The sequence below is a fragment of the Prinia subflava genome, chromosome 8, assembly GCF_021018805.1.
Source record: "Prinia subflava isolate CZ2003 ecotype Zambia chromosome 8, Cam_Psub_1.2, whole genome shotgun sequence".
NCBI lineage: Eukaryota > Metazoa > Chordata > Aves > Passeriformes > Cisticolidae > Prinia > Prinia subflava.
In genome coordinates this window covers 11,623,685-11,650,747 of record NC_086254.1, presented here as the reverse complement: position 1 = coordinate 11,650,747, position 27,063 = coordinate 11,623,685, and the positions used below count along the sequence as shown (strand labels likewise).

General features: G+C 48.1%; 1 protein-coding gene across 1 annotated transcript; it reads left to right on the top strand.

Moving 5' to 3' along the window:
* Positions 1-1,429: 1,429 nt before the first annotated feature.
* On the top strand, positions 1,430-26,425 carry TMPRSS9 (transmembrane serine protease 9). Its single transcript, XM_063403033.1, has 19 exons — positions 1,430-2,659; positions 11,161-11,312; positions 13,101-13,228; positions 13,497-13,564; positions 13,998-14,173; positions 15,307-15,348; positions 16,337-16,508; positions 16,723-16,997; positions 17,174-17,310; positions 18,517-18,832; positions 19,562-19,733; positions 21,127-21,398; positions 22,101-22,237; positions 22,736-23,093; positions 23,182-23,298; positions 23,949-24,120; positions 24,432-24,697; positions 25,209-25,345; positions 25,820-26,425. The coding sequence occupies exons 2-19, from the start codon at positions 11,189-11,191 to the stop codon at positions 25,979-25,981; spliced, it is 3,231 nt and encodes a 1,076-aa protein (XP_063259103.1). The 5' UTR covers positions 1,430-2,659; positions 11,161-11,188; the 3' UTR covers positions 25,982-26,425.
* The last annotated feature ends 638 nt before the right edge of the window (positions 26,426-27,063 follow it).

Below are 27,063 nucleotides of genomic sequence, written 5' to 3'. Positions count from 1 at the left end.
TACATGGCGTAATAGGTTTTAATTTCTCTAAAGGCTTTAATCCAATCCCTGCATTTCTCTCTCCCTGGGGGACCCAGGGAGGGATGCATCCCAACACTGCGCCAACTGCTGAAATACATTTGTACGGATATATTCAGTCAATTCCCAAATTTCAAATCACCTCATTGCCTCACTTGTGCAGGTGATTAACAGGGGAGTTCTAGGACTTGGCTACGCTGCAAATCTGTCCTATTTTTCTTCTTATGGGAACTTTAACAAGGCATATACAGTATTGTGATCTCTGTTTTTTCTGTTTAAATACAACTCCCATATTCACAGTTTTTCAGTCTTGTCTCCAAGACAGATTTGACTCTCTACATCACCTCTGCATACTGTTCTCAATTAGAAGAGTTCCTTGGAAACAGATGCAGCTTTCAGAAAAGTGTGCCATATGTCTCCAGTGGCTAGTAGGAACCACCCTGTTCCTAACAGATGCTCCTGAGCAGGATGTGTTATAGTGAGGTATGTCTGCATCCTCTGAAATGCACAGCCATTTAGCCCGGCCATTCAAATGTTCCATGTTTTCCTCCATGTGGGGCAGGGGAAATCCTCTTTTATGTGGAGGATTACAAGGAAACACTACCTGAGCAGCAGGAGTTGGCCTGCTGCCCCTTCCTAGATCAGTCTGCTTCACAACGTGGGGTTGCACTCATACAGACAGAGAACATTAAGGAGCTTCATGGACTCTGTGGCATGGGATTCCAGGGGAAGAATTTTTCAGTCTTGTTGAACTTTAGGCACTGGAAGGGGCTCTGAGCTCTCCCTGGAGCCTTCTCCAGGTGAACACCCTCAGCTCTCCCAGCCTGGCTACAGAGCAGAGGGGCTCCAGCCCTTGGAGCATCTCCTCTGGACATGCTCCAACAGGTCCATGTCCTCCCTGATGCTGAGGACCCCACAGGTAGATGTAGTGCTCCAAGTGAGGTATTTCAGGCAAGAAATTTATTCCAAATAACCATCAGAAGTCCAAATGAAGAGTGTATTTATTCTGTCTTTGTACCCCCTGAATGGGGATAGAGACAAGGGTGGTTCCCAACTACCCCTGTTGAGTTTGGTTGCCAGAGATCGCATCCATAATGACTTGTCTTCTCACTTAACTTTGATGTGTTTGCTCCCAGCCCCTTCAGCAGGAGTGTAGAAACTGGTGTTCCTAATTTCTTACTTATCTGACTACTGATAGATTTTGTTGGTTTCTTCTTTTATTGCAGTTCTATTGCAGTCCTCCTCCCCTCATTATTTTTGGTCTTTGATTATGCGTTTTTGCATCTTCATTCACACAAAGATACATGCAGATCCTCTTTATCTGATGAACTATTAGAAGGATGTCAATCCCTCACTCAGCACTTTCACAGTCCGGAAGGACAGGAACTACTTGTGGTGTTCACTGGCTCACAGCCAAACATTCAGGTTCAGAGACTGTGGCATTTTTCTGGTTATTAGCTTGGTGCTAATAAGACCTAGGTTCTGGGTTTGATCCTCATATGGGCCATTCACTTAAGAGCTGGACTCATTGATCCTTCTGGGTTCCTCCTAACTCAGACCAGTCTGTGATTCTGTAACCAGTCAAGTCTCCATTATTGATGCTCAGCAGAAAACCTAAAACAGGTTTCAGTAATTGTTGCTCAGTCTAGAGAGATCCATGGCACAGCAGATGTTAGGAATTAAAGGATACACTCTAAATAAAATCAACTTCAGAGAAATCTCTATGATCATTTTAGAATTTTAGAATCCTGTGTTCTTTCATGTCTTTGCCATCAAACACATGAACTGCTGAAGCTTGCTGTTAATGTTGAAACTACTTAGGGACAGAAGCGGCAGTTGGATGAGAGAAGACTGTGTCAAGCAGCAGGCCAAAATTCAGACTAAAGCAAAACAAGTTCTCAGTTTTTAATGTATTTTTTGTCCTTTCAAGATGGCAAAAGGGTGGGCTTAAATAAGAACTTCAGCACAAGGAACTCTGTCCAGTTTTGGCCACTGCTGTGGGTGTGTGTGATGTTGGATAATCCCTGCCCGTTCCTGTGGTGGCAGTTAGGCTGTTTTAACACAGAGATTGTCAGGATGATAAATACAGTATGAACTAGAAGGGCTGTGGATGTCTGACTGAGGAAATTAGTAGGGTTTTTTTGGGAATACTGCTCCATTTATGGTTTCTGTGTGCATGGGCCAGTGCTGGTTAACAGATCATCCCCGGAGTTTCATGTGGGGGCTGCCAAGTTCTGGTGATGGGGGAAAATTCAGTGTTGCGGGTATGAATTACCCCACTTCAGGCAGCTGTTTTCCTTTATGTCCTGCTGCTGGAGGGGATGGGAGTTGCACAGCGAACTGCAGGAATGTCTCATGACTAGGGAGAGCTAGAAGCTGGGGCATCACTGCTCCCGTTCCCAACGCAGGCAGCTGGGGAGTGGCCGAGGAGGGGCTGGGGGTGGAAAGTGCTTAATTCCAGAGTTCAGTGAAATCAACAAACCAGCTCTTCAGGCTGAACAGTTCCTGTCTCTCAGCCTGTGCCTTTAAGCTCCGCCGAGAACTCCCCCAGTGCCTCCCACCGCCCCCGCCGGCGCCCCACGGGCCCGGGCGGGTCAGCTGCCGGGGAAGGGACCTGGCGGCAACGGGAAAAGCCAAGCAGGTGAGTCCCTGCTCCTTTTTAGGAGCCCTTTTTACTTCCTTCAGGGTGCTGGGCTTTCCTGCACCTTTCCCAACAGTTCACCCCTGGATGCTCCTCGCCCCGCGGTCCCACCGCCCAGCACGATCCCTCCTGCCGGGCTGGGGCTCGGGCAGCCCTCCTCCTCCTCTTCCTCCTCCTCCTCCGTTTCCTCCTCCTCCGCCTCGTCCTCGTCCTCCTGCTCTTTTTTCACCTCCTCCGCTTTCTTCACGACTTCCTTCTGTTCTTCCTCCTTGCTTCTCCATCAGGGGCAGACAGGTTTGCTGCCTGCACCTGCAGATTTTCAGACAAGCTGGAGTTTAAAACTGCTTCTCCACACTGGGTTTTCTCCCATGCTTGGGGAAATTCCTCGTGCTTTGCTGGCTCTGAGAAAACGGCCTGTTTCTGAATTTATTGCCGCGGGGAAAACAGCTCAACTCACCTTTTATTGAAAATAATAGATGGAAAAAAACTTCTGTGCTTCCTTTTAGTCACTGATGACTAAGTAGTTTTCCTTATGTAATGTTGGATTGCTTTTTAGTGCTTTTCGACTCCATGTAACTCTAATGGTTCAGGGGAACTGGGGAGCACTTTGCATGAACGGGTGGGTGGTGCTGGAGGGGGTTTCGTTCTGGACCAAAGGAACCCACTGGCTATAGAAATGGACACGGAATGTCTGTGGAAGTTTGACCCTTCTGCTAGTTGTTCACCACACTTGCATTTCTGTAGCTCATTTCATCTTTTGCCTGTTAAGCAGTGTGTGTTCAACCACAACATGTGCAACATAATGGATTGAGCCTTGGTCAAAAGTGACCTCTAAACCCTCTTCTCTGAAAGTACTGGTTAAGAGAAACATCTTAGTTGTTTAAACACTTTGGAAACCAAAATGCAGAGAATGGTCGATATTATTTGAAAGCTATAACAAATTAGGAAATGTTCAGGAAAGAAAACTCAGGGTACTTCATGGGAAAAAAAAAGTGTAGCTTTGACAGTAATGCAGACCCAAATGCTGAAAAAAGCAATATTATCAATGTAGGAAATACAAGAGTGAAACAGCCAGGGCAGTGAGCAGCTTCGACCCAGGCACGGGACAAACTCTTACAAATAACCTCTAGGGGCTTAAAATAGTACCATCATTTGAGCTTAAATATTTCTGTTGCTGGATGGTTCTTTATTCCCATGGTTGAAGAGAAGGGCTTGAGAGTCACGCTGCTTCACACTCGTCCTCCAGCCCTGAGGCTGCTCTGCAAAGAGCTCCGGCACAGCCCCTTACCCTGCTTAAGGGTGGTCCCTGTAAGGAGGTGTCAAACAAGGCAGCACCGCCTAGTGCAGGCCTTGAGCAGTCCGTGTGTGCCAGTGCCCCGAGGCCTCTGCTCGGGGATGGTCTCCCCAGGCAGCAGGGCTGGCCAAAGCTATGCATGCTCACACGGCTTCAGCGCTGGAGTTTAGCATGTGGCACTGCCCCTGACCGATACATGCAGAGTTTCACTCTGTGGCCTCTCATTGACTCAGGGGCTGTGAGTTCACTGCTTGACTGATACCTTTCATCACTGGCTGGTTTCTCTGTGTGAATTTTTTCTTTGAGGGAGCATGCATTGCAGGTAACTGATTTCAGGCTAGCTTGGGGGTTTTGTATCCATGAACACTAATGCCTACCTGACAATCTGTAACAGCTGAAGCTAGGTTAAAAATGTAATTTACATATTGCTTTTAATGTATGTAAGCTGGTAAGAAATAATAAAATGTGATTATTTGCAAAATGAAGGCCTCTACTTTAGCCCCTGTTCCCCCAAGAACCTCTGGTCTCCATATGTCCATCAGCTTCATTGGGACCAAGATTTCTCTCACACCCTCTGCACTGGGCCAGGCAGTGTTAAAGAGAGGCAAGTGAATGTCAGTGAAGGAAATGCCATGAATTAACCATGTGAGTTTTTCTTGGCCATTCATGAGCTGAAAAGTATCAAATTGTATAGTGCTTCTGTTGTGGAAAGTAACCAGACAAACATGGACTTCCTAGCTTACTGGATACTCCCTATGTGTATTCAGTATTTACTATCTCTACTGTGTTTTCAAGCCAGCACAGTTGGGGGTGGGGGGTAAGGGGGGGCAAAGCTGCCTTTATTTTATTGTGTAATCCATGGCTACAAGTTTAAGAAGTAATTGCAGGTACAAATCTGCCCAGCACTTTGTTACCAGAGAGAGAGCTCAGGGCTGAGTGTCTCCAAGGTGGAAGTGATGTTAGAGCCTTTGTTACCCGTGATAATGTAAGCGCTGGGGAGCTCAGCTTGTCTGTCATGCCCCAGCTGAGACTGCTGAGCTGGCAGGCAGGGTGAGGATCTTTTTACTTGTAAATTGAGAGACATTTGTAGACCAAGAAGGACAATAAACAAGGCCGGCACAGTGTCATTTGGCTTGCTGGGAGCAGGACTACAGCCGAACCATATGCATCTCCATGCTGAGTGCTGCAGGTGAGCAGCAGGTACTTGGGATCCTCACTGATCTGAGTGGCAGGGGCTTTCAGATTTGCTCACTTGAAGGCTGTGCATGGTCTGGGAGCTTGCAGTGTCAGGGTTTTTCACTCACCTTAATAACAAGAGGTGTCCTCAGCTCAATCTGCATTCTCTTAGGTGACAAGAGTGTCTTTCTGCTTGAAAGTAGAGTTTAGCCTTTTAAATGCAGCACAACCACTTTTAAATGTTAACCTAAAGAGAGATGGGGACATGGACATGCTCTATACATCCATCACAGAAGATGGAGATGGGTTAAAGCAAAAGGATTAGAGAAATACAGCATTGGCTGGTCCAAGGAGCTAGTGTCATGGTAGGTGAAGCTCATGTCACACAAAACAAAGGATCACGCAGCCAAACCTGTATCTGCTGATCATGGGAAGGTTTGCCTTTGGTGCTGAGAGCTCTGTCCTCTATCTGTTTGGCCAGCTGCTGCTGTCTCTGCATAGGCTTTTTTTTTTTTTCATGACATAAGATCATCTCATGAGAAGGTTTAAGGGGAATTATATGAGCTCACCAGGAAGAAACAGTCTTGGGATAAATTCCAACACTCCCTTCTCTGGAGCCCCACTCAGAGAGTGAGCCATAAGGAGGAACTGACACACAGTTCTTGGCCTCTCCAGACTGACACATCCTCACACTGCATCAGTACCTAACAGATACCACTGGTTATAAATCCACTCCCCTACGAAAGTATTCTACCCTTCTCAGTAACTGCTGCCACAAAATCTGAGCTTCATTTCAATACAAATAAGTTCCCAACTGTAAGGAAAAAATCACTAGGCTTGACCCCATTTTTTAGCAGAGATATTTGAGGTTGGCTCTTTCCACCACATTGTTCTGCCAGCAGATCTGTTTCCACACCCACATCTCTTATCTCCTGTGGTCATGCTTCTCATTTCTCTTACAGCAAATAAGCGTCTTCTCTCTCCTGCTCAGGCTCATGTTTGGTGACAGATATATCACCAAAAGTTTGTTGTTTTGGCAGCTGTGATTTTGGATAGTGAACCTACCAAGTAAGGCATATTGGAATCTACTTTCTAATTTTGGGCTACCTCCTTCTGGAGAAATAGTCTGCTTCTGCTGTATTCCCTGCCTGAAGTGCCACAAGTCTTATCTTGGTGATAAAATTATTTAGCTCTTCACTTGCCTTTGCCCTCAGGCTCATAACTTGCTGAGGCTGCAGACATATCTGCTGCTGAGTTTGTGGTCTGCCTTGAGCAAGTGGCATGTTTTTCATACCTGTGCCATCACTTTGCAAAGGCTCTGTCAGGGTGAGGGTTTACAGGTCACAATGAGACAGTTTTACAACCTCTGTGTCGGAAGGCTCAGTAGACACCATATTGCTGTGCTACAAGCCACACTACCCCATTATGAGATGAAGAAAATATTCTATTAACACTTGGTTATTCAAATGGTTGCAGCATATTGGCTGCCCTTTACCGTCACAGTGTAGAAGAAACCAAGCATGCTAGAATGTAGAAATGCAGCACAAAGACCCAGAGCAGCCAGGCTCATCATCAGGGAAGGTTGTGTGGGGGTGTGGGAATTGTTTTCTTGCATTGTCCCCGGGGGGACATCAGGGTTCCCTCACATTTGTTATCTGTAAATGAAGCTGACTTTTGAAAACACGGGTGCCCATGTTTCTTTCCTGTATTTCTTTCCTCTGGCCAACAGAGCAGGGCACCTCAGCTTATGTCCCTGTGGTTGAGGGCTGCAGGTAGGGGCTGGCAGACTGGGAATGGGAGAAGCTGGAGAAGAGCAGGAGGAAGCCTGGGGCAGTGCAGTGCAAGACAGGAGTGTAAATACTCCTATTCTGAAGGGAGAGAGATGGGAGAAGGCTAGGAAGGCCAAAGAAAAGGCCTCAGGAGGTGAAAACATGAAGGGGAACTCACGGTGAGGTGAAGGAAGAGAAGTACCAAGCAGTGGAAGAAAGAAGGCCAGAGTATGTGAAGGTGCTGGAGACTGGGCCAGTCCTGCAGGTGTGCATAGCATGGGATCACCTGAGCTGGGCAGACACCTGTGAGGTGAGGCTGGGTCTGGGGCAGGGGCACACACAGACAGCCAGGGGGGTCTCTCTCGGGGCCCTGCCTTGTCCCCCTGTTGGTCCTGCAGGTGATATTCCCACAATATGCTGCATGTGATATTGCCACAACATGCTGCAAGTGCATTTTCTCACACACACGCGAGCATGCACAAACATACGAGATCACAAACACACACACATGTGAGATCACAAACACGCACAGGAGATCACACACATATACATGTGAGATCATACACACACGTGAGCACACACACACGTGAGATCACACACACACGAGATAACTAACACATGTGATTACACACACACACACATTAGAGCAAACACACACATGCTACTTGTCCTGTTTGACAAGAGTGGGTATTAGTGAGTTTGGCTAATTGGGTAAAGGATATTTTTACTATATCACTTTATATTTTATGATTTCCCTATTTGAACCAGCTGAGAAATAAAATCCATCCTCCAAGGAAATCCTATGGAATGACTCAAAGCTGCCCTAGAGCAAAATTCTGACTTCTGTGGAAAAAACCTACCCTGAGCTGCCAAGCAGCAGCAGAGGAGGGGTGGTGGCCACCTCCCAGCACCGTGGCAGACCCTCAGGGACAACCTGAGATGGTGATAATCTGCAGGACAGCTCTTGCTGACTCTGTGCTGCACACCAGACATACCTTCTCTGCTAAAATGTAAGGGTGAAAAGACACCCTGCTGGTGTGGAGACTTAGGTCAGAGTTCCCTACACCCTGCTCTCAGAGGCATCATCTTTTATAACCACTCAAAATTATAAGCTGACAAAAACCCTTAGTTGTGCTTTTACTTCTCAATATTCCTATTGGAAACTCATGACTATTAATACTCTCTTAATTTCTGCCCCACTAACAAAATTTACTTTTCACTCATCTGATTTTATGCCACAATATTTTTGACTGTGTACAGATTCTTGCCACAGATCTCCACTATGCATTTAGAGATGATCCTTATTGTCTTTCAGAAAAAAAAAAATTGCAATCTCTCTTCTGCTCTTGCAAAATGGGCTTTCCATTTACATGTCCTTTTAATTATTTTTTAACTCACACCACTGACACCAAAAGAAAGTAAACTTTCCTTATGCTAAAAGGGAGAACAAAGACAAGTTTTGATTTTTGGGAAGTAGAAAGTTTCTCTCTCTCTAAATAGTCTAATTTTTCCAGTTAAAATGCCTCTGCAATCATTAATACAAACTTCTTTTTAGGGTTCCAAGTACCTTTTACTGTAGTATGACTTTTACATGAAACTAAGATTGTATTGTCAAAAAAAAAAAAAAGCCAGAGCCAATTTTGTCTGCAATGTTTATTTTTTTTCTCAGATGCATTTGTCCTCCCTTTGAGGTCCATTGAAATCCACTGTTGAACTGGTCAGCATACATGAACTTGGTTTCTGAGTGCCCACATTCAGCACACTGCAAGAGGAACAGTGACTCCAAAACCTACCAAAATAGGGGAGATTCCTCATCTGTATGTATTCAGGCCACAAGGACTACTGGAAAATAGGTTCCCTACTTGTCTCCACTTAGCCAGAGCTGAATTGTCAGACAGAGTTATTGTTAGCAGAACCCAGAGGCCACAGTGCTGATCTGTGCCAGGCTCAGTTACAGCTGAAAAAGAATATTTGGATGTTTGCTAGAAAAAAAAGAGGCACCTTGGACAGACTCTCCCTTCCTCTCCCCTTTCTCTCTGTCTGTTGCCTCACAAAGAAGTGACCTTCTAAAATCTCTTATCTAGAAGCTTCGGTTTAAAGAGCTGCTGACGCCTCTTGGAAAACACTAAAAAGCTCTTCTGAAAGGGGGAGCTGCTTCTCCCTGTGTCCCTTTCCTCCTCTCTTCCTTTCATTGCTGGATGCATTTACATTAGAAAAGGCAGTTCCTCTGCAACTTCTCTGAAGTCACAGTCCGATTTACAGCAGTAGGGAATCCTACTGTAGGAATGGCAGCCCCACAGCACCGTCTGAGTGGATGGGAAGTGATCAGGTGAGATGTCCCTCAGCAGGACAGCCTTTCGAACTGAGGAAGGAAGAGCTGTGTGGGTTTTATACTATTGACGCTGTCAATATCAAGACAGAGTAAGTTTGAGAGGTGATTGTGCCTTGCCAAGGCTTTTCTGGTGTCTCCTGCAAATCTGAGTTTCCCAACAGTTAGAGGTTGAGTCCTCAAAAAACTCACTCTGAAGCTGAGGAGCTCTGGACCCTTGGCCAAAAAGAGTTGGACTTCTGTGATTTCCACTCTGATCACACAAAATGTCTGAGACAACTTCAGCCTGACAGTTTGAATGGGATTGTGTGTCTTCTTCCTGCCTATAAGGGAGAAATATTAATACAGTAATTTAACACATTTTAAGACCACAAGAAATCAGTGTCTCCCCTTGTCTCATCAGGCTTGTTGCAGATGCTAACTGTCTGAATTATGTAATAACTGGATATTACAGGCTGGTTTTCATCCTAGTGATACCCAACTGTTGATGATGTGCAAATAAAGGCCAAATATAGTCTGGCTAGTACTAGCAAGACTGCAGAGAGAAAAAAACAAAAACAAAAAATCGCCAAGACAGATATTCTTTCTGTTTGTGGCTTTTTTGAATTCACGCTTGGAGCACCATATCCCATCTGGGCATCTTCAGTGCATGGAAAGCATTGACATACTGAAACCAGTCTAGCAAAGGTCAGGAAAAGGTGGAGGCAGGAAAGGTGACATGAAGGGGCTCTGCTTCTGGTGCAGGGCCACTTGAGGTGAAATACTGGAAGCACCAGTGCCAATGCTAGCCACAGGGAAGGAGAATCTGCTCATCAGGGTAGCAGCAAAGCTGTAATCAAAGGACATATTAATTGCTCTGCATTACTAGGCATTGGAAGCTCTCAGCTAAATGCTGTAGTGGGCTTTGCTACCCACTGTGATTTTATAATTCCTCCAGAATTCCTGCAAAAAATGTGGAATAGTATTGGGCTATATGAAACCTCACCCCGAATCTGCCTCATAAACAGCTACAGGATGAGATTTATTACTTAGAGAGTTTTAATCCATATAACATGGACCTTGGGGGTGTAAGTAGCCTAATGTCAAGACTTCCATAGCCAGGTGAGAATGGTCCAGCAGGAGCAGACAATGATTTCTGAAGTATTCAGTGCCAATTAGCTCTGGTCCGTTCATGAGCCAGAGTCCCAGGCAGGTCTCTCTTCACAGCTGTCTATTCAGACTTCAGTTTCATGTTTAAGGATGTGACTGCAGTATAGTCATGTTTGCAGACCTATAAGATTACTCTGAGATAAATGTTGAACTTTACAGCTCCACTGTTTGCCTGTTACTGCAGCTCTATGACTCCTGAGCAGCACCAAAACATACCCTAGTGACACTGGCTGAGTTTAGGATCTTTATAAGGGACCATGTCTGAGGCAGAAGGAGCAAGCCGAGACGTTCAGCCCCTTGCTGAGAGCTGTTCACCCTGGCACTGTGGGCAGCAGGACTTTGAAACCCTGCTGCTAAGCAGGCCTGGGGTACTGCCAGCTGAAAGCGGATACAGGGTGCTGCCAGGCAGGTTCTGTGCTGCTGGGACACTGGCTCAGCATTCATCTAGAGCCTGCACAGAACATGGAGATGGAGGCATCAGGCTGGTTCATGCTTGCACTGGCCATGGCGATAGGGAGCACAAAAACAATGGGCACCATCAGTCAGTGGTGGCCTCCTATGAAGACAGAGAAGGGGAACCAGGCAGGGAGGAGCCACTATGGTTGATGAGTTCAGGTCCTACAACTTAAACCTCCTGACTGCAGCCTGAGGCACATTCAGGGGACACATCTACCCTTTCACTTCTTGTGGCAATGCAATGTTTGGAGCTCCTGGGGTAACCTTAGCTGGCATGACAGATTTCGTCCCAGTCTTGTCATTTTCCTTCTCTTCTTTCTAATCACAGAGCCCATCTGTAGAGCTGCTCAGAAAGCATGGACCAGAAAAAGCCAGGGCAAAGCACCCAGAGAAGGAGACTGGGGGCCTGCTGCTGGAAGGCAACCGCTGCTGCTGCCATGGTGGGCAGCGCAACAGCCCTCTGCCTGGGGATCCTGTTGGGTGAGTGTGCAGCCAGGTACATTCTTGCAGTTTACCAGCTCCAAAAGAGAAGTGGTCTACACTGCCTATAGCAAAAATCCTCAAAATCCTCCTACTGAGAACAAAATGCAGACACCTTTTTGCACAATGCACAAAAAATACAAGGGCTGTAGTCAGCTCGTGTTCTCAAACCATGACTTCAGAGCACTTTAGTGTCTCATGATACATATGCTCTATTCCTTTCCTGCTTGACCAATCTCATGTCCTTCTATGACATAAATGACCTGTCTAGAGGATGAGGGAAAGGGTCTTAATCTGGTCTACCTCAGCTTCAGTAAAGCCTTTGACTCCATTTCCCATAAACATTTTCTTGGAGAAACTAGCTGCTTATGGCTTGGATGGGGGTGCTTTTCAATGGGTAAAATCTAGCTAGATGACCAGGCCCAGAGAGTGGTGAATGGAGTCACATCCAGCTAGAGACTGGTGACCAGTGGTGTTCCTCAGGGCCACTTTGGGGCCAGCCCTGTTTAATATCTTTATCAATGGTCTGGATGAGGAGATCAAGGGCACCCTCAGTCAGTTCACAGACAACCCAAGCTGGGTGAGATGTTGATCTGCTGAAGCAATATAATGTGGCCACCAGGACCAGAGCAGTGACTGTCCCCCTATTCTGGGCACAGGTGAGGTCCCACCTCAAATCCAGGGTTCAATTTTAGGCCCCTCATGACAAGAAAGACATTGAAGGGCTGGAGCGGGTCCAGAGAAGGGAACAGAGGTGGGGCAGGGGCTGAAGCACCAGAAGCAAATGAGGGAACTGGGAGCGGGGGGCTCAGCCTGGAGAAAAGGAGGCTCAGGAGGGACCTTCTGGCTCTGCAAAACTCCCTGACAGGAGGGGACAGCCAGGTGGGAGTTGGGCTCTGCTCCCAGGAAGCAGGGGCAGAAAAGAGGAAAAGGCCTCAAGGTGGCTTAGGGGAGTTTAAGATTGGATGTTGGGAAGATTTCTTCACTGAAAGGGCTCTCCAGCCCTGGCACAGGTTGCTCAGAGCAGTGGTGGAATCCCCATCCCTGCAGTGATTTAAGAAACATGTAGCTGCGGCATTAAGGGACATGGGTTAGTGGTGGTCTTGGCAGTGTTGGTGGAATGATTGGACTCAGTGATTTCAGAGGTTGTTTCCAACCTAAAAAATTCCATGATTCTATGATTCTGTCCTGTAATCTCTCTCTGTGACTTTGAAATTTCTTGTCACTGTACCTTGCTGCCTTTACCGTTTCCTATCACGACCACTTGCAGCCACTTAGCACTGCCTGTTTTACTGTCCCACTCTAGAACATGATCACCACCTCCTTCCCTCTTACACCTCCTTCCTGTTGCTTCTGTTGCCCCGTGGCCAGATGCCACCTCAAGCCAGCACCCCAGTGACAACCCCAGCATGACATGACTGACAGATCCCACCTGTACAGTCACAGTTTCTGAGCTGGCTTCAGTACCCAGCAGAACTTTCCCGAGGCTGTTCCTGCAAGGATAGGGTCAATCTCAGGTTGCCAGGCTGCACCCATCTTTTCATAAATTTCTGTCTCAGGCTTGACAAAAAATCCACTACTTTCAAGTTCAAACAAGTTCAGTGCAAAATGCTATTAACTGCACACGTGCAGGGTATCTCAGTCCAATTATGGGACACTCCTGAGGCAGCTGGGATGGTCAGGGACAGTCAAGTTACTAAAAACAGGATATTTGAAGGACATGATGATATCCATGTTGCAAAGCCATGAGGAAAGATGCCTCTGACAGACACCTTCCCTTTCTGGCAGCCTGCCATTCCACAGAAGAGGCCAGCTTTGAGCACATAGTGGAGCTGCAAGGAATCCCATTCAACAGCAGCTTACAGATGGAGAACTCGGACTACTATAGGGTGCTGACACCTGCTCTTGAGAAGCTGGTGAGTTGATCTGTCACGACCCTGAGATACATTCATGGAGTGGAAAATGTTGCAAATGAGATAAGGCATTAAAAAAGGATTTACTACCTCATTCCCTAAAAGGCAGGGTGGGAAAAAGGTTACATATGAGCTGGATATAGATGCTTCTGCTTACAGAAACAAGAGACCATGCATCAGCAGCTCCAGATTCCAGCAAAAGCCCAGGCATCATCTATTCACACCTCCTTGGGGTCCAGTAAGTGTGTGACCATCACTCTCTGCTTTGCAGTTTCTGTCCAGTCTCCAGGACTCCCAGCTGAACTGGAGTTGCACTGGTTGCACCATCCTAGGCTACAGGTGAGTGTAGGCAGCTGTCTCTGCAGACCTTGCAGCTCACATTTCAGGGCATTCTGACAAGCCTCACCAAGAAGGTGAACTCACACTTGTGTTCTTGTTCAAAGCTAGTACAAAAAGAAAATGTTTTTTGGTCAAGGCTGGATTTTCATCTGGGATTGCAACAATATTCTGCATTCTTTCATTTGGAAATGCAGTCAGAAAGGCAGAGGAAAACAATTTTGTTCAGCCACAGCTTTGGCTCAAAGGGGAAAAAAATTCAGATGACCACTTCAACCCAGAGCACATCTCCAGAAAAACGTTAAATTATCGAGAATCAAAATATTAAGAATAAGATTTGTTTCCTTTGAGTTCCCTGTAGACAGATAGCACAGGAACCTGTCCCTTGTATTGATCATGAAGCCAAGGTCCCCCTTAATTCTCTGTTTCCCGGTAGGAATGGAAACTCCGGTGTGATTGTCCATTTCCGCCTCCTCTTCACCCCCCAGGATTCCCAGCCCCTGAGCTCTGCCTTGGAGGAGGAAGCTCTCAGGCACGGGCTGGCAGCTGCCCTGCACAAGCAGGGCTTCTCCCTGGCTGCCTATGGAACCATCTCCTCAGCTTCTCTCACAGGTATGGCCCTCCTGCCACTACCAGGCAGGCAGAATAGGGTGCCCTGTGTCGGGGCTGCTGGCACCCAGGTCACACAGCTAAGCCACCATTAGTTTCAGCCAAACTGCTGCAGGGCTTTAGGTCTGGATGTCCACTCAAGGCTTCATGCCCAGCAGCAGTGTTAGAAATGGGAGTGCTGCCAGGCACCCAGCAAATCCATAAAATCATCTGCCTGGCTCCCAGCTGCTCCAGCTTCACCAGACAGCAGCACAAACCAGCCTATATCTTGGCTGCTGCTTAACAGACATTTGTAGGGTCCCCAAATACCCCTCCAACACTAATGCTGTCCTACAAGAGCAGCTTGAGGGGCCCACAGCAACGACAGAACCTAAAGCATAAATTGCAACTGCTTTGGCTTTTCTTGCAGCCATTCTTCCTGGAATCAGTCTGAGGGACAGGGAATGAAGCTCCAGGAGGTTAATGGCTGGGTTGGCTGTACCTACCTGTTCACAGCAGCCGTTAGGCAGACCTCAGAGTTGTAGCAGTAACTACGGCTCAGGGTGTTATTTCTCATACTTGAATTACTCTCTGAAACCACCTGACAAGAAATTCTCCTTTCCTTCTGTGACTGTGGAGTTGTGTGTGACTGTAGGACTCCAGGTCCAGCCAATTAAAAAAAACATGGGCCTGGAAAACAAGAAAGTATGAACTCCTCTGCAGCTCCCTTTGCACCCTCTGCCACAATGGGCAGGATCCTTGGATCTTTGGGAGCCTTGTGCTGCCAAAATGGAAGGTGCTGAGAGTCCCCTCAGCTTTAGGCAAACAGCTTTGCATAGCTTCAGCCCCAGTTTCTCCTGAGAGGCAGCTCACTGCCACAGCATTTGGGAATTTCTCTCTGCACATGGAGTCACCCCAAAGCCTGCATGGCAATAGGGAGCTGCTCCTCCCCTGCCCTGTGCCAGAGCAGGGGCCCACAGCAGGGACCTGGGCCCTGCCTCACACTGGCCACAGATGGGCAAAGAGATCACCAGGCAGGAGAGGAAGATGCAGCAAAGCCTGTGGCAGGCAGGCAGCCTGCCCAGGAAGGCAGCTCCAGGACCTGAGGCTGGGTTGCTCTGCCCTTGCTGATCCTGATTCCTTCCTCTTTGTCCTAGGTCCCAACAAGGTTTCTTCCCACAGACCTGGACTGAAATCAGGTAGGAGCCAGGCAGCAGGAAGACCCACCTGCACTCTGCAGCCTCCTCCTCCTCTTCCCCACCAGCAGCCTGGATACAGATACAAAAAGAGCTTGGGACCATCTTGTTTATAGCCTGGTGGCCCGGGGGCCTGCAAGCTCAAAACAGCTCTGGTCCCAGCAGGGACCCCCATCCCGCAGGGACTCTGGGGCAGCCAGGGAGCAGAGGGACAAAGGATACAGTGGTGGTTGCCCCTGGGGAAGCCAGGGGAGAATTGCTGTGTGGACTGCAGAAGACATGAGTGACTTAAGTGTTACTGTCCCAAGAAAGTTGCCCTTGAGACACAGGCAGTCACTTGCTCCAACATCCAGTATGTGAAAAGAAAGCCCTGAAAGTGACATCCAAACAGGCTGTGCTGATGCCTCTGATGGAAAGGGCTGTGCATTCCCAGAGCAGGTGTCCTGCACATAGAGGACAGGCACAACCCACTACTGGCAGACCTTGAGAGATGGGACACCATTGGCTCTCAGACATTGAAGAGAGCCAAGGATACGACAAGGGTACTTTTCAAGCCAATAGTAAATGGCTGCATCAGGATGAGAGAAACTGCCTTGGAAACACCTTGGTCCCATCAATTGTGATGGGCTGTCACAAAGTCCACCTTCCTGGTGGGCTGGCAGAATAGACAAGAGCCACATGCCCCTGAGCTGCTGGAAGCTGATCACAAGGCAGTAGCTGAGCTTGTCAAACTAGTCAGGATGCTGCTCTACAGTTTCTTGCTCTAGAGGAGTTTCAAGGAGGGTGCTGTAATGGCCCAGTGCTTTGCAGTGCTCTTCCCAAGCCCGCAGGTTAAAGGCTGCCCTGTGACATCCCAAGAACCATCCTGCTGCTTGAGTCTATGCCAGCAGAACACACAAAGCTGAAGCAGCTTTTCCCACTTGCCCCCAAGAGTGTGTTGCTGGGGTGCAGTGGCAGGATCCTGATGCACTGGCTTTCTCCTCCCTTTCAGACTGTGGGAGTCGCCCTGCCATGCAGACTGCCAGCAGGATAGTCGGAGGCTCAGAGGCATCCAGAGGGGAGTTCCCGTGGCAAGTCAGCCTTCGAGAGAACAATGAGCACTTTTGTGGTGCTGCAATCCTCACAGAGAAGTGGCTGGTGTCTGCTGCTCACTGCTTTACTGAGTAGGTTTTAGTCACGCCCTTCCATCCTCCATCCCTGTTCCAAAAGCTGCCGTACCTGCTCAAGCTCCCACTGCACCACTCTGCCCCATCATGGGGAAAATGAGGAATTTCCATCACTCCTGGAGTGGATGGCAGGATGGGCAGGAGACAGCTTGGTTTTGCAGGACAGTGTCATAACTGCAGGCTCACATGGCCCCCACTGTCTCTCCTCTAGGTTTCAGGACCCAGCCATGTGGGCAGCTTACACAGGGACTACCTCCCTCAGAGGCTCTGATGGCAGTGCAGTGAAAATGGACATTTCACAGATCATCCCACACCCCTCTTACAACCCTGACACAGCTGACTATGATGTGGCCGTGCTGGAGCTGAAGAGACCTGTGACTTTCACTAAGTACATCCAGCCCGTATGCCTGCCAGATGCTGGCCATCACTTCCCCACCAGCAAGAAGTGCCTTATCTCTGGCTGGGGCTACCTCAAGGAGGATTTCTGTAAGCAAAGCATGGCAGGCAGCAGAGGAGACACGGTGGGGTATGAGCAGGGCAGAAGGCATCAGGGAAGGGAACTTGGACCTTGCTCTGGCCAGCTGCAGTGTGCTGTACCCTGAGCTGCTGATCCTGTGCAAGGCTCCCTGCTCTGAGCTCACAGTTGTGTCTTTCTCATTCAGTGGTGAAACCCGAGTTCTTGCAGAAAGCAACAGTGGAGCTCCTAGACCAGAACCTGTGTTCCAGTCTCTACAGCCATGTCCTCACAGACAGGATGATGTGTGCTGGCTACCTGGAGGGGAAAGTTGACTCCTGCCAGGTAAGCTTTGTCCAGAGAAGATGACACACCTGCCCACATTAAGGCTTTTCCCTCCCAGTATGCACCAAGTGACACTTCAAGAAGCAGAACTGACACTGTAGTCACTGTTTCCCATTGGGGTTTGAGGCCCTGCCTTGGACCCAAACACAGATCAGTGGCTGCAGAAGACACAAATGAGGATACATTCTCTACTGCTTAGAGCAGGACACTGCTGTTTAGGGGCTCTTTCAGCTAATTAACTACTTTACTCCTCCTCCTGAGTTGTCATCAGGGCTGGGCCTACCAATATTCTACACAGGTCTTCAGATTAAAATCCAGATGGGCAAAGGGCAGCAGAGGAAACTAAAACATACACAGTTTTTGGTGAACAAGAGGGGTTTTTTTAGTTAGCCTTTATCCATTTTCGGACTGCAAGTGGTCAGCTGGAGACAGGCCTGCCTTTCATAGCATGGAGAGAGGAGAACTGTGATGTGGGAGGAGGACTGTGATTTCCAGGTCTGTTTCTGTGGTTTGGCAGGACTGTTCAAACCAACAGAAACCAGCTAAACAAATCTGCACTTTTCTGGTGGTAGTACTTTGTATTTCTGCACCAAATACAGCACAAACACCAGAGAAGGGGCCAAGAATTGAAGATTCGAGGCTAGGTGATGAACATGACCCATCTGGAATTCATTACGGATCTAGAGCAATCTCATCCCCACAAGGCATTACCAGCTTCACAGACACCACCTGTCAGTGATAGTCACAGGGCCCCACAATAACCAAGAACTGACCAGGGAACCATAGACCAAATCAAGAAAACCTGACACAAACATTAACGTGGTCTCCCTTGGTTGTGTATCAGGCAATGAGCACCCATCATCTGGCTGTCTATGGGCTGCTAGGATTAACCATTATGAGGTGTAACAAATTATGAAAGCTGTAGAAATGCTTAGAAATGCTAAATCCTAGATTTTACAGATGGTGTCCTTTGTTTGCAAATAAAGGGCACAAGGCCTCTGTGAAATAGCAAGACAGTTGTACACACAGAGGAACACCCAAAGGCCAACACAGACATGCTCCACTCATCACTAGGTTGGAGCAAATATGAAGTGAGTTAGGATACACAGGGACAGAAAGAGCCTAGCTGGTAGAGGGATGCTGAGGGTGGCCGGGGCAAGCTCAGTGCATCCCCAGGGAGAGCTCACCATCTGGCTTCTCTTGCAGGGTGACTCTGGTGGGCCCCTGGTTTGCCAAGAACCATCTGGCAGGTTTTTCCTGGCAGGAATTGTGAGTTGGGGTATTGGATGTGCTGAAGCCAGGCGGCCTGGGGTTTACACACGTGTCACCAAACTCAGAGACTGGATCTTGGATGCTATTTCTGCCTTCCCTACCTCCGTAGTCCATACTCTTCCTCCAGTACACTTCAGGACTAACAGTAACATGGTCAGCACTGATGAGGTCAATACTACCACCAGAGCAACCCCTACCACCTCACCAGCCCCAGCTGCCAGCAGGCCAGTGACTGCAGCAAGACCACAAGGTATGAGCATCCACAGTGGGTTCACCTTTTTAGGCAGAGTGGCAGGTACAGATCCAAACAGGCCCTGGCTCAGTCCAGAGCATCCTGGCAAAGTCACTCCGTACCTCTGCACTTCCATGCACTCCTTTGTTTTTTGATTGTCTGTGTAATCTTGCTGTGTAACTGGTCTGCTCTGGCAGGCCCAGAACAGGTCATTAAAGCACAGAAGCATCTGACAGTATTTAACCTGTTGATCATTTACTTTTGCTTGCCACCTAAGGAGCTCCCAGCAGTTCAAAACCAATGGCTGCCCCTTCACAGCAGCCAAGCATCTCTCCCTGAAGGGAAGGAGGGCAGGTGTCTGCAGGATGACCTGTTCACTCCAAAGAGCCCTCTCAGCAGCTTTGCAAGGAGATGCATATGAAGGGTATTTTTCTAAATCTAGAATAAACTTTTTATCTGGAATGGCAAGGCTAAGAGGCATAGCTATTGATTACTCTGCCTTCAAGAAAGGCCTAGGATTCCCGACTTGCCAAGAGCAAGATGCAGAACAGCAGTTTGTGTGAAGAGTCCAGCTGTACATGGCCACCATCAGGCAGTGCCACTATCAGTTGGCAGGGTTTGGGCAGACGTCTCACACCTCAGCCCTAACCTGTCCCTGCTAAGGCTTATTGGTTAGAGAGAGCAAAGTCTCTCCTGGCTTGTCTTCTTCTAGGAATACTCAGAAATCATGCTTTGACTTTTGTTCAGAGTGTGGAGGACGACCTGGGTTCTCTAAACCCAGCAAGATTGTGGGAGGAACAGATGCTTCCAGAGGAGAGATCCCTTGGCAAGTCAGCCTGAAAGAAGACTCAAGACATTTCTGTGGAGCCACCATCATTGGGGACCGTTGGCTGCTGTCAGCAGCTCACTGCTTCAATGAGTAAGAGCCCATCCCTTCCCTTGCTCCAGCTCACCTGTCCACTGGCACAGAGCTGCACAGCCAAACCCACAGTGTGGCACTGGAGTCAAGAAATGGAAATCAAGAACATATTGGACATGAATTTTTGCTATAACTAGACATTCATAGTAAAAAGGAGTTTGTGGGGAGAATGGAATAAGGCAGAGAAAGGTTAAAGCAGCCTGAGCAGGGTGCAAGGACAACACAAATAAGAGTGGAAGAAGGTGCCACAAGAGAGTTTATTTAGTAAACTTAACTTTAAAAAAAATGTCTGTAATATATGAAATAGAGACACATGGTCAGCTAGTAAAGGGAAAATGGTCAATTCAATCCTGCATTGTTCTGTAAACTGCAAGAACCCAAGCTCAGATTTATAAGTAGCCTAGGTAAAGAAATGAGTAGCAAGAAGATAATGCTTGTCAAGAATAAATTCCTGGAGGCAGAAAAGGTGGGTTTCTAACTCTGAAGGATTTTAAGACAACTTCATGCATTAAACAGCTGGGCAATAAAGGAGCAAGTGAAATGCGAGGCACAGAGCAAAACCAGCAGTGCTGTTTGTCTTGAATGAGGGTATGTCCCCATCAGCTGTTGGAATTCAAAACAAGAGGTCAGAAACATGGATACTGTCCTGAGAGCAGCAGTCCTGTGACAGGGGCTGTTAACGAGCACAGGAATGCAGTGAAAAACTAGAGATGAGTTGGATGTTGCTGAAAATGCACAGCACACTGACTGCTCCAACATGACAGGGAGGGCAGGAATAACACTGTGCGAATGTCCACACAAGGCTGAGGGATGAGCTGGGTGTGGAGCACATAACCAGCACAACAAAAGAGATCAGACTAGACCTGGGGAAAAAAAACAACTTATGGTAATGCAATGTTTAATGGGACTGCACAACAGTGAAGGGTGCAAAGTGTTTAGGGAATGCCTTTTGACTGCCTTTTTAAGATACCAAATAATCACCAAGAGCAGGTAGAAAACAATCAAAAGGAGCAGTTTTTTTTTAAATAAATGCCATTAAACTGAATATTAAAAGATCACCTGGGGTTAAAAAAAAAGAAAAACCACAACTTTAGAAAAATCCAAATACAAAAAAATCCAACAAGACCTACTGAATACAGAGACACCACCTGTTTGCCAGAACACTCCTGAAATCACAAATTTCTGGAGGTGAAGAGAGGATCATTATTACATGTTTATTTGCTCTTCAGGTAATATTCAACAGGTGCCACTGCTGGAAACAGTTCTTTAGGCCTGACTTAGCTGGGCCGCTCTGCTGCATGCTGATCATGTAAAGCTGTTTGCAATTTCAATGCCAGGGGTAAGTGTGTGAGTATGCATGTGAGTATGCACATTTAGGTTTATTTATTTGCAGGACAATGCCAGAAGAGATCGAAGCCTATGTGGGAACAACATCACTAAATGGAACAGACGAGAATGCAGTGAAAGTCAATGTGACAAGAGTGATCCCACATCCCCTCTTCAACCCCATGATTCTGGACTTTGATGTGGCTGTACTTGAACTGGCAAGACCTCTTGTCTTCAACAAATACATACAGCCCGTGTGCCTCCCACTTGCTGTGCAGAAGTTTCCTGTTGGCAAGAAATGCCTCATTTCTGGATGGGGTGATCTCCAGGAAGGGAATGGTAAGCAGTAATGCATTACCTGCTGATTTGCCTTGGAGCAGTGATACCCTGAGCAGCAAAGCCTGTGCCACTGTGACCCACAGTCCTGGGAACATATAGGACAGGGGTCAGTAACAGGGACAGTCAGGAACTGACAGAAACACAAGAATAAGCAAGAATTAAGGTATACAGAGCACTACCTTAAGCCACAGTTACCTAGGAGTCACCAGCAAAGAAGAAAATGGAGAGAGCAGCTTGGTGGGAACCAGGAGAAACCTGCTGGACTGCCATCAGTGGGTCTACCATGCTAAGCAAGTGTCAGGCCCTTGCCTCTGAGCCTGCTGCAGCTCTGGCAGGATGGTATGTCAGCCACAGCAGCCACTCTCAGTCACAGAGATGTTCCAAGCAATGAGCATAAGCAAAAATCCCACAATAGGGAGAAGGCCTGACAGTGGCACATGTGCTATCAAAGAAGTCCAGCTAACAAGAAGCCCACAAACTTTCAGGAGCATGGGACACAAACTATGTGCAGAATCCTTAGCATAGACACAGAACTGCACCCTGGGGTGAGCCACAAGCTTCAGGACTGCAGAGAAAACAGGTTACATAGGACTCAATGCACATATGGGATTAGAGCCTGTTTTCCCCATGTGTTTAATCAGTCTAAAAGCCATTAGCTCCTTCCCTCTGCTGCACTCACTAATTCTGTGATTTTTCATGTAGACACCAAGCCTGAGATCCTGCAGAAAGCATCTGTGGGCATCATAGAACAGAACACGTGCAACTTCCTCTACAACTTCTCCCTCACTGACCGAATGATCTGTGCTGGCTTCATGGAGGGGATGGTAGACTCATGCCAGGTAAAAGTGTGGGATTTCTCTACTCTGTAGATTTTTCTAAAAAGCTGATCTAACTCTGCCTTCAGTAGATCCTTGTGAAATATCTTCTGAACTGCTGTAATCCAGCTGTGTAATTCACATGTACTTGAGTACAAAAGACCCCAGCCTACTACTTTGGAGTTTAGAAATGCAAATAAAACTCTGCCAAGTTGACAATAACTTAAACCAACATCCCACCACTCTGTCTGGCCAGACAAATCCTGGATGAAGCAGGTCTCCTCCTGTGGCAGTGAGTCAGTGGCAGTTGGTGGCAGCTGTGGAAATGTGCTGGCAGGAGCCAGGTTGAGCCACTGACCCTAGCTTCAACTTCTGCACACTCATGCCCTGTATACACACTGCATGACAGTAGACAGACCCACAAAGCTGGAGAAAGAAGAATTACAGGTAGTTAAGTCCTTCTGGTGTGTCTGAGGGTAGACCTGATTTGACTGAGCAGCTGTTGCCTTACTTCTTCCACAGGGAGATTCAGGTGGGCCCTTGGCCTGTGAGGTGACCCCGGGAGTGTTTTACCTTGCTGGCATCGTGAGCTGGGGATTTGGTTGTGCCCAGGCTATGAGACCTGGTGTGTACTCCAGAATTACCAAACTCACAGACTGGATCCTGGACACCATCTCTCAGTTGCCAAGTGGTGGCACAAACATCCCTTCCAGTTCAGTCATCCCTAGAACTTCTACCACAGCCATTTTTATCCAGCCCAGCATAATGGCTGTAAGTCCAGCCAGCAGAACCACCCTGGGGACAAGGATGAACACAACCATGAGTGAAATCTTCACAGCTCTAAGAACGACCAAGACAGCCAAGCCTACCCAAACCCCAGGTAAAACTGATAACTGATTCATTGACATGTTGGCAGGAGGCCTCCAGCATAGAGGGTACTGAGCAGGCCACGGGTTATTGCCTTCCAGTGGTGCCTTGTACCAGCCTCACTTTCAAGTGTTCCAGCAAGGTGTGTATTGGAAAAGAAAATCCTGAATGTGATGGTGTTGTGGACTGCAGCAATGGCTTCGACGAGCGCAACTGTGGTGAGTTCTCCTCTGTAGCCCGTGGCTGCTGCCAGCTGTGCTCTACATGACCTGGACTCCACAGTGGCACCCACCGTACTCACACTGGCTGTCTTGGGCCCAGACAATGGGGGCCCAGGCCAGCCCACTGTGGTACAGATCATACTTGCTCTGCCAGACCCTAAAGCAAGATAAAGCTGGATGAGCTGGATCCAAACTTACTGCCAGAAAGTGTGGCCTCTTCTCTGCTACAGACATTAGGTTTCCCAGCACACAGGCCTTTTGGCCAGTCAGTCTGGTAGCACAAGGTGGCAAGACAGCTCTGCACAACATGGCAGCTCATAGTGTCTTGTCATACCTGGGACTGCATTTTGGGCTGCACATTCCTTGCCATGTGGATAGCTCAGACAGTCCATCCAAATATTTGCTCCTCGCATACCACGTCCCACATCAAGTTTTAACTTGATTTGCTTGATCCAGGATAACAAGTCTGCAAAATACACTCTGTCTGTCAAGCCTTGCCTCAGCTAGGTGAACTGAATTCATCACATCCTACTGCCCTGTACATGCTCCCCCAGAAGGTTGTCCCACTGCACAGGTTATGGAAGGCAGGCAGTCATTCCTTTCATTTCTAGTTACTTAAAATCAAAGTGCTTCTTTCTCTGCTCCAGACTGTGGCCTAACAACTGCTCTGGCCTTCAGCAAGATTGTGGGTGGCAGCAGTGCGGTCCGAGGAGAATGGCCCTGGCAAGTCAGTCTTTGGCTTCGGCGGAAGGAGCACAAGTGTGGGGCTGTCCTCATTGCTGACCAGTGGCTGCTCTCTGCAGCTCACTGCTTTGACATGTAAGTCTGAGATGAACTAGTTAAGTCAGCTGGCTCTTGCCTCAGTCCTGTCAGCCAACCTGCCCTTCCCCTCCCTTGTGGTCCAGCACCCTGGCTGGGATGCTGTGCCCCACAGGAAGCACACACTCCTATCAGAGAAATGCCCCTACAGGTAAGTCTGAAGAGGAATGGGCGGAACAAAGCCTGAGTACACCCACTGTTCTGGAGACAGGGGACCTGACCTCCCAAGGTGTGGCCAGCCCCACAAGTGGAGGGATGGCCCTCCTTGTGAAGCTATGCTCCTAACAGCCAGGTTTGCTGTCTTTCTACAGTTACAGTGACCCCAAAATGTGGGTGGCCTTTCTAGGAACACCCTTCCTGAGTGGCGTTGAAGGCAAAATGGAGAAAATATTTCGTATCTACAAACACCCCTTCTACAACGTCTACAGCCTAGACTACGATGTGGCACTACTGGAACTGAGCACACCTGTCACATTCAGCAGGACCATCAGACCTATATGTCTCCCAGACAATTCTCACATCTTCCATGAAGGGGCCAGATGCTTCATCACAGGCTGGGGCTCCACAAAGGAAGGAGGTACTGGCTGAGAGGGCCCTCCCACATCCATGATGGCCAAGCTCAGTGCCACCTACACTGCAACACTGCAAGCCCAAACATCTACAGTTCCCACACCATTACCCCAAACACCCCCATCCCAGGCCATACACTGCAGAAGATCCCAACTGGGCAAGGCCTGGTGTCACCACGCACTCCTCCATTTTATCACACCTCTGCCCTCTTGGACCCTTCCCAAGCTTTCTACCTGCCAGCCACTGTGTTTCCACTCCCACAGCAGCTGCTCCAGCTGTGATCCTGCAGTACAAGGACTACCCCAATACCATTTGTGTCTGGTCAGCCAAGCTGCCTGACAAACTACACACCCAAGGGACCTTCCTGTGTTTGCTCTGCTGAACCAGGCGTGACTCAGTTTCCCAGCGCAGACCTCTCCCTCTGGCAAGCAAGGCAGGCTGCAGAGACCCCACTTCTTCACATGCTGCTGTTTCTCATGTGCTCTTCACCCCACTAACAGCAATACTTGTCTCCTCAGGTCTCATGTCAAAGCATTTGCAAAAAGCAGCAGTGAACATGATCGGAGACCAGGCTTGCAAAAAGTTCTACCCTGTCCAGATCAGCAGCAGGATGCTGTGTGCTGGTTTCCCACAGGGCACCGTCGACAGCTGTTCAGTGAGTGAAAGAGCAGCAAACACTGTGGCTGGGACAGAGCAAGCTCGTGCCAAGTTCTTAGACTATATTCTCTCAGGAGGGCCCTGCCCTGCCTCCCCTAGCTTAGCTGTCTGTTCATCCATCAACTGGCTACTGTTTTTATCCACATCCACCCTGCATGCATATGCTGCTTGCCCCAGTAACATTTGACACGGCAGGGAAATATACAGAGAGGTAATGCTAAGCAAGAGACCATATGGAACCTATTCCATGACTCTACTGTAACTCCAAACACATTCTTCTATGTTCCAGAACCCTAGCCTCAGATTGTTCATGCAGGTACATCACTGAGCAGTCCTCCAGCTTGGAATGAGACTCCTGGGGAAGTGGGGAACAGACAGCAAATGCCCATGCCCCAGAAAGAAAGACCATTTCACAGCTGAGGGAGCTGCACTGCCTGTGGCTTGATACTGAATTCTTTTCTTCTCGTTGCAGGGTGATGCAGGTGGGCCCCTGGCATGTAAAGAACCTTCAGGGAAGTGGTTTCTAGCAGGAATCACAAGCTGGGGCTATGGCTGTGCCAGGCCATACTTCCCTGGTGTCTACACCAAAGTCACAGCTGTCCAGGGCTGGATTGTGCAGCACCTCAAGCTCTGAAACTGCATTTCACCACTCAGGGAAGGCAATGAATGAGAGGAATAACTGCCAGAGGATGCACTAACCCCTCAGCTACTGTACATTTTCCTGATGTTGCAAAGGGGTGAAGATGGCCTTGCAGGTATTAAACAAATGCCAGTGTTCTGTGACCTGCTGGTTGTTACACCAAGGCATTTGATAACTGCTTTGCATAGAAAGGTACAAATTCTAAACCTTTTCTATAAATAAATGAAGCCTGTCCCATCTTAAGACCTCACCAAATACACCGCACATTAAAACATGACCTTTCTAGTTGGATGGGTACCGGAAACAAATTAATGGAGTTTGGCTCACCTCTGCTTATGAGCTGTCATCCCAAAGCCAAGCCAATAGACTTGTGACCATTGCCCCAGCCCAAAGTTATGCCCGTGCAGAAGCTTCTGACCTCACCGACTTGATGGAGCTATTGTGCTGTGCAGTGGCTTTTGGGAAGGGTGTGATGCTGTTTCCAACTAGTGTGTAGTACTAGAGAGCTCAGTGATGACCTCCAGGCTCACCATTTGATCCCAAGAGAATGCAGGACTAGAACACTTGGGAGTTCAGACTGCACAGGCCCTCACCTATAGTAGAGTATTAGGAGGGGCTTCTCACACACGCCCCTGCAGCTCCTTTTGCATTAGGTAACAGGTGATTAAACTGGCAAAGATTAAGATATGGCCACATAGACCACTGTCTGGCTAAGCTCGGAAGGAAAAAATTAAAGTGCTGAGATAGTGGTGCAAATAATACTTGTCAGGTCCTATCAGCTAGCATAAGACATATAGACAACTTTGTTCACAAGCAAGGAACTGCAGCAGAGCTCATGTGCGAAGTCTTGGGCAGAGCAGCCTTAGACATGTCCCCATCAATTCAGCCACCAAAACTGAACAGCTGCTTGTACCCTAAATCCCTTCCTCATTTTTGATGCTTTAAGCTCTTTATCTGGGCATAGCAAGAGGTTTCTTCCATCCCAACCCAGCTGGCAGCAAGATCCACAACTTTCCCAGACAGAGCACCAGCTACGTGGGAGACCTGGCTTCCAGGTATGGCTCAGCTCCAGATGG